Genomic DNA, 11,749 nt, shown 5'->3' on the forward strand with positions numbered 1-11,749 from the left:
GTAATGTACAAATATGTTGTATTACAGTACTTTTACATTCAAATTCTGCATTGACTTTTTATAAAGTATGTTCACAGGGTTGTACAATTATCATGTCTATGTAGATTGAAGCCTTTTGCATCATCCCATAATCAAAGCCTTTGTCCACTAAGCAGCCACTTGCAAACTTGCATGAACGTGGTTCATGCAACCATTCATCTCTTTATTTGCTATGTGTTTACATACTCTGGACAGTTCCTGGCAATGGAATGAGGTAATATGAGACCTCTTAGATCTAGCTTCTTTAACATGGCATTACATTTTCAATTTATCCAAATCATATCAGATATATGAAAATATTTCTAGACTGCCTTGTATTTTTTGAGAGGAAGATAGAAAAACTGAGAGAAAGGGAGAGATGGTTGAGACAAACCTTTCAGTGCTTCACCTCACAATGTTTGCAGTGGCTGAGCCTGGATTGAAGACAGAGCAAGGAGCCAGGAAAAAAAATAACTGACAAGGATCCAATAGCTTGAGTTGTTACCACTCACTCAATGGGTTTTTTCTTTGGGGGGGGGAACTGGGGTCAGGAGTCAGAACCAAATTAGTAACTGGGATACTATTATGGAATGCAAGGTCATCTTAATTGCAAAGCCAAATGCCTAACCAACAATGGCTTTTAGTTTGGCTTATCTGACAAAGTTGAAAGGCTACTTCACTTTGGATTTTGCTTACAAATGTAGAAATGTGAAGAAAATCTTGAGAAAAATAATTTAGGGTCTCCTAAAACTACTCTGATTCTTTAAAGCTTTCAAAGAATTTTTATCAGGTTTTATGAGAATAACATAGCATTTGGGGGCAAAGATGCAGCCCAGGAGCCCTGCACTGGAGGCCAAGATGGAGAAGACCTCCACGGCCACCATGACCTTCCCCTTGGTGCTGTGGTAGACAGGAAGGAAGGTCACCCAGACACTGCAGAACACCAGCATACTGAATGTCAGGAACTTGGCTTCATTGAATGTGTCAGGCAGATTCCTGGCTAGGAAAGCCACAGTGAAGCTCGCCAGGGCCAAGGAAACTACGTAGCCCAGGACACAGTAGAAGGCAGTGACCGAGCCCTTATTGCACACCAGGATGATGTGGTCAGGCTCAGAATGTGCATCTAACTCAATAAATGGAGGAGAAATTCCCAACCAGATGCCACAGAGAGCCAGTTGGATCAAGGAGCAGATGGGAATGATGAAGTTAGAAGCTCCTATTACCAGCAATCGCCTCATTGTTCTTCCAGGTCTCAGAGCTTTGAAGGCCAGAATCACAGTGATGGTCTTGGCCAGCACAGTAGAAACAGCCACTGTGAACACAAGGCCAAATGCTATTTGCTGGAGGAGGCAGGTGGCTGTGTTGGGACGGCCAAGGAAGAGTAAGGAGCAGAGGAAGCACAGGAGGAGGGCGATGAGCAGGATGTAGCTGAGGGTCCTGTTATTGGCCTTGACGATGGGAGTGTCTTGGTGCTTCACAAAGACCCAGAGGACGGCAGCTGTGAGGACAGAGAAGCACAGAGCCATGCAGGTCAGAGCCATCCCCAGAAATTCCTCAAAGCCTAAGAAGGTCACCAGCTTGGGGAGGCAGTGGTTTCTCTCCATGTTTGGGTACTCGTGATCTGCACATGGGATGCACTGCTCTGCATCTGTGGGGAAAAGCAAGATTCACGTTTCCATTTCACAATTTGCTCCTTTTTCCCTGTTCAGGAAAAGGGTCCCTTCTTCAATATCATGTTGAGTCCATCCTGCTCTGATGTATACCAAGAAACACTAAAGGATATTTCTGCACTCCTGACCCAGGGACAATGCTTGACTCCCATAGGAGAAACTGGTTCAAAGAAGCTCCTTTGCACTTGGGGCTCTGTGGTCTCATCCTGTCGCTCAGACTTTTTTTCAGTGTTTTAATTTCTATAAAATGGTGAATTTCCTGTAATTCATATGGGCTTGGATTCTTCCAAGCCCTCTTCTCTACAGTCCCCAGTGTCTTTCTCAGGAGAAGCCTTTTGTTCACATGGGTTAGAATATTTTTCTGGGGTCATCAGTGTTAAGGTTTTTCTCACTTATCCTCAAATGGAGATGACCTATATAAATCATGTGTCATTCCTGGGACCACCATACATTTTTCTCTACTCTAATTCCTACATGGACTCGTCTTGTCAGTATTTCCATATAACTGCTGTGATACTGCGGTTGAATTGAAGAGAATTGTAGCTGTTTGTCTTTATGAGGGTATATGGTTATAAGTGGTATTTTCATCATGTTACTGAAAAACAACTAGGCACTCTTGTTAACCTGAAAGCATGATGTGTTCACCATTTTAGCTCCTGTGAACACCACATTGGACACCACATTGTCTCACTTGAAATAATGCAGTTCTGCTGCTACAGCATAAGAGAAGTCATTAAGAACAGGCCAGTTGGTGAATATGTCTCTCTTTGAATCATATGTCAAACAAACAAAAATAGGGCCAGTATTCTGGCAAAGCCACCACCGACAATGCCAGCATCTCTTATGGACATTGTTTTGTGTTCCAGTTGATCACTTCCCAATACAGGTCCCTGCTAATTGCCTAGAAAGAACAGCAGAAGATGGCCAAAGTACTTTGAACCCCACACCCATGTGGGAAATGCAAATGAAGCTCCTGGTTCCTGGATTGTGCCTGGTCCAGCCCAGGCCACTCTTTCTTTCCATCTGGGTAGTGAACAATTAGATTTTCTCTCTCTCTCTCTCTCTCTCTCTCTCCATCTCTGAATCTATGATTTTCAAAGTCATTAAGAACCAGTCAGCTGGTAAATCTCTTTCAAAGAAATGTCCATTAAATAAACAAAACTAGTGGGGTCAGTGTTTGGCATAGTAGGTAAAGCCATCACCTGCAATGCTAGCATCCCATATGGACATTGTTTTGTGCTCCAGTTCATAAATTTCCACCCCAGCTTCCTGTGAATAACCTACAGAAAGCAGCAGAAGGTGGCCCAAGTATTTGGGGCCCCCAAATCCATGTGGGAAACTCAAATGAAGCTCCTGATTCATGACTTCTGCCTGGCCCAGCCCAGGCCATTGTTTTCATCTGGGGCATGAGCAATTCTCTCTCTCTCTCTCTCTCTCTCTCTCTCTCTCTCACTCACTCTCGCTCTCACTCACTCTCTCTCTCCTGTTCTCTGAATCTCTGATTTTCAAATAAAATAAATATTTTCTGAAAAATCAAGAAAATGCTATCAGTAGGGCTACACTTGCAGTAAGAGTCCTACTCAGTTTTTATCCTTGGTGTTCATGCAAGAATACAAGCTTCAGGGAATGAAGTTGTGATGTAGGAGGAAAAGCCACAGCCTGGGATGATGGCATCCCATACAGGCACCAGTTCGTTTCCTGGCTGCTCCTCTTCCAAACCAACTCCATGCCAATGTGCCTAAGAAACCATTATAGGAAGGCCAAATAGGTGGGCCTCTGCAATGCCTGGAAGTAGTTCCTGGTTTCTGGCTTTGGCCAGGCCAAGTTCAGGCCATTGCAGCTATCTGGGGAGTGAAACTACCAGATGGAAGGTCTTCTCTTTCACTTCTCTCTCTCTCTATTAGGCTCTCCCTCTCTCTGTAACTCACATTCAAAGAAATAAACATATTTGGTAAAAAAAAGGACAAAGTGAAAGAATATAAGCATCTGTAAATATTTGAAGAATTTTCTCTTACAATTCTTTTCAACGTGCATCCTTTACTTTTGATAGAATCTCTAGGTGCTTCTGGCACCAGTATCAGAGATGCACTGGACACACATAGGCAAGTGTACATTGTACAATGAGTCAATGCATGATGCTTTAGTTTTCTTTCTTTAACTTAATGCATGTTGAATATTCTCACAAAACTTGAAGTCATTTTTATTATCTTCTTCATAAAGGGAACTATATAGACCTTATTTGAAGATACTGAAATAAAATATTTCTAGAACTAAGATTATGGGAATTTAAACAACCTTTTGAAAGAATTCAAATTATTATAAAGATATTGACTTGATCAGCATAGCTCTGACTGTTAATGAACAACTTAATACATTATCCCCCTTAGTAGTTTTTTCTGTCTGTTCTACTTAATATGACTGGGTTAATTCTGTAATTAATACACAGTTATTCTTAAGTGTTAAAATTTAACTGAAATGTGATCCCTGTTAAACACAAGAGTGGGGATAAGAGAGGGAAGAGATGTACAATTTGGGACATGCTCAAGCTGACTTGCCCCAAATGGTAGAGTTAGAAACATACCAGGGGACTCCAATTTAATCCCATCAAGGTGGCATGTACCAATGCCATCTCACTAGTCCAAGTGATCAATTTCAGTTCACAATTGATCATAATGAAAGGACTAAGAGTCAAAGGGAGCACATAAACAAGTCTAGTACCTGCTAATACTAACCGATAGAATAAATAAAGGGGAGAGTGATCCAACATGGGAAGCGAGATACTCAGCAGACTCATAGAATGGCAGATGTCCTAAACAGCACTCTGGCCTCAGAATCAGCCCTAAAGGTATTCCAATCTGGCTGAAAAGCCCATGAGAGTATTTCAGGCATCGAAAGCCAAGACACTCTGGCAAAAAAAAAAAAAAAAAAAAAAACTAAATGAAAGATCTCTGTGAGTGAGATCCCAGTGGAAAGAATAGGTCTTCAAAGAAGGGGGTACCTTTCTGCCGGCGCCGTGGCTCACTAGGCTAATCCTCCACCTAGCGGCGCCGGCACACCGGGTTCTAGTCCCGGTCGGGGCGCCGGCTTCTGTCCCGGTTGCCCCTCTTCCAGGCCAGCTCTCTGCTGTGGCCAGGGAGTGCAGTGGAGGATGGCCCAAGTGCTTGGGCCCTGCACCCCATGGGAGACCAGGAAGAAGCACCTGGCTCCTGGTTCCTGCCATCAGATCAGTGCGGTGCGCCAGCCGTGGCGGCCATTGGAGGGTGAACCAACGGCAAAGGAAGACCTTCCTTTCTGTCTCTCTCTCTCTCACTGTTCACTCTGCCTGTCAAAAAAAAAAAAAAAGGAGGTACCTTTCTCTGAAGGGAGGAGAGAACCTCCACTTTGACTATGACCTTGTCTAAACAAGATAAGAGTGGGGGAACTCAAGGGGCTCATAGCCTTAGAAACTCATGACTGGTGCATAGGGAGATTACTGATCCCATAAACAGGAGTGTCAATTTGTAAAGTCAACAACAGGAGTCACTGTGCACTTACTCCTCATGTAGGATCTCTGTCCTTAATGTGCTGTACATTGAGGCTTAATGCTATAACGAGTACTCAAACAGTATATTTCACTTTGTGTTTCTATGGGGGTGCAAACTGTTGAAATCTTTACTTAATGTATACTAAACTGATCCTCTGTAAAAAAAAAAAAAGAAAAGAAATTATCAATTCCCAACTTGACTCTCACTGGGATTAAACATGACAATAGGTCTGATCTGATTTCATCATCATTTAAAAATCATCTATTATTTTTCACTTTATGTTTCTGTATGGGAGCAAACTGCTGAAATCTTTACTTAATGTATACTAAACTGATCTTCTGTATATAAAGAGAATCGAAAATGAATCTTGATGTGAATGGAAGGGGAGAGGGAGTGGGAAAGGGGAGGGTAGTGGGTGGGAGGGACGTTATGGGGGGGAAGCCATTGTAATCCATAAGCCGTCCTTTGGAAATTTATATTCATTAAATAAAAGTTAAAAAAATATATTTATTCTACATTGAACAGTGGAACTATTTACCAATGAGACTTAGTACATTTTTACATTTCTCAAAATGATTGACTGTGATATTTAACATTGCTTAAAAGTTGACCTTTTGCAATGGTTTTTGGGGTTACCAAGTTGTATCATTTTTAGGATTTTGTGTCTCTACATTTCACATTGATTTTCTCTTATTCTATTATATACATCCAAAGGACAAAGTGGTAGCTTTTGTTATGTGTACTGCACACCATGCACAGTGTCAAAGATGTAGCACAGAAAATAACACAGTATTCCCATCACAATTCATGTGAAGTAGCGCCCTGCTCGTCAGTTGTGTATGGAAAAGTTCTGATTTCAAGCCCTTTAGAAATCCAAAGTGAGCCTTAACAAATATAAATATTGTATTTCTTGTTTAGACATTAGGTCTCAGATTGAGACAGTCTCCTCCAGGACTGGATGGGAAAGAAGGACACCAGATAGAATCAGTTTCAGAGTTGAGCTAGAGAGGATGAGCACCGTCAGACAACAGCTTATACATAATGAGATGGTGATAGTGAGCATACAACAAGGGTATGGAAAGAGTGAGTGAAGGTGTGCATGGAGAACAGTAGGGCACTCTGATTCCAATGCAAATATTCTTGGTTTCCTTTTTATCAAGAGATAGTTCAGAGGCTGGATTCTCATAGGTCAATTCTAGGGTTTTTACCTGTATGATTGGAAATGTCTCTTTCTGAACAAACAACACAAGTATAGCAGTAGACAGGTCTTCCTTCCTGTAGTATTTTCCTGAATCCTGGACCACACCTCTGGCTACACAAAGACTGAGGAGTCTGTGGAGAAAAGAGAATGATGATGATTGCTTTGCACGACATTAGGCACTGTGATAGGATGACTATTTACCTCATCACCCCCAAGGACATCACTGTGTCCTTCCCAATCTTTATCTGTATCTCCTTGATTTTACCTGGACACCCAAGTTTCTATGATGCTCGTTAGAGGTTTTTCATCTGTGTAACAAATAATATGAGGGTACCTGATCGCTTAAATTTCATTCATCACCAGATATATGCTTCTGAACATTTCTCTCTTTATTGAATTGTTTCCTCTGAAATCTTTGCTGTTCAGCTTTTTATTTGATAATTATTTTGAGAATGTGTATGCCTGGGAGTATTTGACATGTGTCTTTCCTTAATTGAGTAGATTTTACATGCCAGAAAAATAATATCCAAAAATCAGAATGACTAGGTACACTTCTGAGTAACTACTCAGGAAAAGACAAGCCCACACAGAAAAGATGAGCAAATATTCTAAAACGTAGATTGCCCATTGATCTACTTCTAGACTTCTAGACCCAGGGAGAGAATCAATTCCTAATACACCAATGCATTTGCAGTATAACAAACAATAGTTATAAAATCACCCAAAAAATTGGGTATTTCACAGCTCAGTGATGATAAAATTTTTGATCACAGTTTTGAGGTTCTACTCCAAAGAAAAACTGAACTGATTGGCAAGCGCAATGAAAATATAAATAATGGAAATGGTTTCTACAAATAGGTGATGGATAAGTCCACTCATAATTTACTTGTGTTCATACGGCATCAAACATAATTACGACTCTCACCAAAAGATTAAAATATCACTATGCTTATAGATATATATCTAATACATGAAGTTTTTTACATTATATGAATAAAGAGTTGAAATAAAATTTTGGAATTTGTGTAGACATGCATTTAGTAATTTTATGTCTACATATTGATCTCTATCTCTATTCCTTAACATTGCTCTTTCTAGTCACTCAAACTCGGGATGCATAAATATGCCCAGAGTAAAAACATCAATATCTAACACAAACATGCACTTCTAATATACACTGGCTCCTATATGTGTAAGCACCACCATATCTTTTGAAGCCAAGTTGTGAAATGAGAACTGAATGGTTATTTAAAGTTTCACACATTGTATCCTCTCAGACTCTCCTCAGACCCTCTGTATGTATCCAACATTCCACACCTCCTTGAATGCTACAGGCCATTCTATCATTTCTTCCTTGAGGTCCAAGCTTTGATCATGTTTACTCTCAGAGGAAAACTCCCCGATTTTAATCAGCAACCGAAATCCAGCAGGAAAGTTCACAATGTTGTGGATATCATAGTGTGCCACACGGTGTCTCATTTCATGGAAGGAAACATCCTCCCCAGCACTGTTGGTAAATTGGATTTCCCTCAGAAGTGGATGAAGCTGGAGGGGAGGCACAATTGGAAAGAGGGAGAACATTCAGATTGGAGGTGGGAGGTGCACACGACTAAGAAATCCTTCTATTCCCTCCTTCTAACATCAGAGAGTGTATTTGGTTTACTTTTGCCTGAATGGTCTCCATATTGTGGGTTCAAGTAAGGGGAATTCTGCCTCTCCCCTATTAGAATGATGGGGAGTATCTGATTCCAAACAGAGAAATCACAGACTGTGTCCCACAGAGTGGCTGACCATGAATGATTGGTTAGAGGTTTAGGAAAGCTCATCTTAGTTCTTCCACATGAGAACAACATGGCTTTATATGTGACATATCTTGATTGTTGTGATGGTTCCACAGGGTAGTACATTCATGTGCACTTTTAAAAGTTTAACTCATTCCCCAAAAAGGAATTAAATCTGTTCTTTGGCAAAAAGTGGTTTTTGCTGGATACCATTATGCATAGTGAAATATACCCATTCCATAAAGAAAATATCATATAAGTTTTTTTGGTAATATGTACTACATAATATAGATTGGAAAAAAAACACAATGTATAAAAATGAAACTGACATCTCTGGATTTGATTTTTGTTTATCACCCTTGTGTAAATTCCTGTGGAGCAGTGGTATTTCTACATTTCACTTGTGGAACATTATGATTAGTGCAGTATTAAACCTGTGAGTTAACGTAAATTGAAGTTAAAAAGAAAAAGGAAAGGAATTAGAGGAGATTGAGAAAGAAAAGGAAGACACGATGGTTATCTTCTTAGAATTGTATGAATGAATACATGAAATCTGTTCTTTTATATCAGTAAATTTCTCTTTAATTTAACAAAAATTAGGCTGACCTTGTGGTTCAGCAGGTAAAGCTGCTGTCCACAGTGCCCAGCATCCCTGTGAATGCCGGTTCAAATCCCAGTTGTTCTACTGCTGATTCAGTTTTCTGCTAATGTGCCTGGGAAAGCAGCAGATGAGGGTCCCAGTGCTTGGGCCCCTGCACTCATATGGGAGACGTGGTTGAAGCTCCTGCATCCTGGCTTGGCTTTGCCTATTCCAGGTCTTTACAGCCATTGATGAGTGAATCAGCAGATGCAAGATCTGTTCTCTTTCTCTCTCTATCTCTCCCTCCCAGTAACTCTGATTTTCAAATAATTTTTTAAAGTTTAACAAAACTGAATGAAATATCTGTTGATTTTGGTTAAATGAATTAGAAATCCAAGCATAATTTTTCTTAAAAAACATTTTGCAAAATCTGCTTGTACATCCCTGGCTGCACCTGGTAGTTAAACTTACAAAAATGTGTATGCTGTGTATGTACAGGTCTATTTGTATAGCATTTTCACCTCAATAGAGTTTAACCGAAATATGCATGACTTTTATTTGACTCTCTGCACTTTGACTCTTTTTTTTGGGAATAAAGGTACCTTTTGAGATGATAGGGGAAATATTGTATAACCAAAAAGATAATTAAGAGTACCCTGATGGTAGTTAGGATCTGAACAGTGTGTACTAGCCCTGACTTTTGGAGTCACTTGATGCCTTTGTGGGATGACCAGTTCTTTAAACAACTGTCATCATGTCTTCACTAACTTGAAACAAGAACTTCATAAATATCAATAATCTTATCTTTGTAAACATACTTGGCCAAGATACTTACTTTTCTCATTATGAGGCTACCAAATCACATCTGTCTGTCAACTATTACTGTACATAAACACAGAAGTTACATAGTCAAGTAAACATGCTGATGTCCATTTACATATATGCATATATAGATTATATATTTTATAATATAATATACAATATATATTATATAATATATTAATATATAATTTTTATATATTATATATAGATTATATGTATTTCTACTGTGACATTAAATTTATTTGAAGTGCCAATAAAAACTACAGTGAGATTTCTCTCCACCCCACATAGCTTGACTATTATCCAAAATGTGAAAAATAACAAAGTCTGGTGAGGATATGGAAAAGAAGTACCCCAATACATTGATGATGGGAAAGATTGTAAGCTGGTACAACCATAATGGAAGTTAGTAGAGTGAAACCTCAGAAAACCAATACTAGTTGTAACTTATGGTCCAGCTGTCCACACCTGGGAATGTATTCAAAGGAAATATTCATGTCCTTGTAATGAGCTGTATTAAGATATTTGACAGCTCACTAATTTATATTAATACAGCTCATTACAAGGACAACTTGTATTCATGTGAAATCAGCACATAAAGGAATCACCCATACTCCCATGTTTAAAGCAGCTCAACGGACATTAGCTAAGATGTGGAATCATCTAAATGTCCATCAACTGATGACTGGATGAAGGAAACGTGACATATATACATATATATACATACAAATATATATGTACATATATATATATATATATATACACACACACAAGCATATATAGTGGAATGTTACTCAGCCATGAGAAAGAATGAATATTTGACATTTAAAACTGGAGATCATTGCATTATATTATATAAGCCAGACATAAAAAATAGTAAGTTTTCTCTTATTTGTGCTAGTTAATGCATAGAGTATAAAATTGTGTGGATGTCAGATCATTGACTATGCAATATTAATACTGCTTCACTGAATCATAGCATGCTAATGACAATATTCCCCTCCTTCACATATTCAAAAAATTGAGTTGGGGATACAGAGCTCCTTAGCGATACTAGTAATACTATAAGCTTGCTGAATTTGGGTGTTGATTATGAGTGTGATGCAAAAACAAAAACTCGTTTATCTGTAGACTTATGTGCATTTCTTAGTATATATACTGTTTTTAAATATTTTCAACATGTCCATAGCAGAAAATGTTTTCTGAAATGTTCAATAGTAGATAACAAATCCTCCACACATAGATAACTATTACAGATGTATCCATGCCCAGTGAAATGTTAAAGAGCCCACTTTCCAACATGCGTGATCATGCTAGTTTTTTCAAAATGAAAACCTGGTTATGTGGAACTACAATAAACACCTGAGGATGCCAACAGGTGTTCAGTGCATGTCCTGTTCTGGGAGATGTTTACCTGCCATGGAAGAATCCTAGGTTGAGCTGCATCTCCTGGAGATCCCTTTTCTATTTGCTCTGAAAGCATCTTATGGAGGGCATGGGCCACTGCATACACAGCATTGTAGATGAAATAGCTGGAGTCAGATATGGTCAGCATGTCAATGTGTCCTGGGAAAAACTCAAAGGAAGCATTTGGTGGGCAGACTCCAATTGTTCTGCAGTGTGACCCAGGAGGTAAGCAGTGAAGAGCATGAAGCCATAGTTGACTGAGGAAGAAATCTTCTGGGTAGTGGGAAGGGTCCACTGTCTTGACAAAGTGGTTGAGGCCAGGGATTTCCCCCTTGTGATGTGAAAATGAGAAGCCTCCATGGAAAGAGTGCAGCATGTGGTCTGTCTCATGCACAACAATCTCCCACTTTGCAGCCATGATCCACACTTTCCCCAGGGTTAAATAGTATTTGCTTAGAAATTCCATGGTATAGAGACTCCTCGCATCACCATACAGAATATGCACATTTGCTGATGAAATGTGAAGATCAGCTAAGAAAGACATGTGAGTGTTTTCATACCTTTTCTTAGTGTCAGGGAGCTTTAATACATAGGCCAAGCAGACACGTTTCTTTACCATCTCGGCTAAAATATCCTGAAGGAACTGCTCTCCTTTCAGATCATTAGATACAAAGATTGCCACCCAAATCCAGCCAAAATGGAGCAGCAATGAGAGCATTCCGCAGGCCAGAGAGCTGTCACTTGTG

General features: G+C 39.6%; 1 protein-coding gene across 1 annotated transcript; it reads right to left on the reverse strand.

Annotated features, from left to right (window-relative positions):
- Positions 1–752: 752 nt before the first annotated feature.
- Positions 753–6,586, reverse strand: LOC100351217 (vomeronasal type-2 receptor 116-like). The gene is made up of 2 exons (XM_089315569.1): positions 6,421–6,586; positions 753–1,666 (listed from the first exon to the last, which is right to left on the reverse strand). The coding sequence occupies exons 1-2, from the start codon at positions 6,584–6,586 to the stop codon at positions 753–755; spliced, it is 1,080 nt and encodes a 359-aa protein (XP_089171695.1).
- Positions 6,587–11,749: the final 5,163 nt, after the last annotated feature.

The sequence above is a fragment of the Oryctolagus cuniculus genome, chromosome 16, assembly GCF_051225735.1.
Source record: "Oryctolagus cuniculus isolate XC-2025 breed Fujian yellow rabbit chromosome 16, ASM5122573v1, whole genome shotgun sequence".
NCBI classification, from domain to species: Eukaryota; Metazoa; Chordata; class Mammalia; order Lagomorpha; family Leporidae; genus Oryctolagus; species Oryctolagus cuniculus.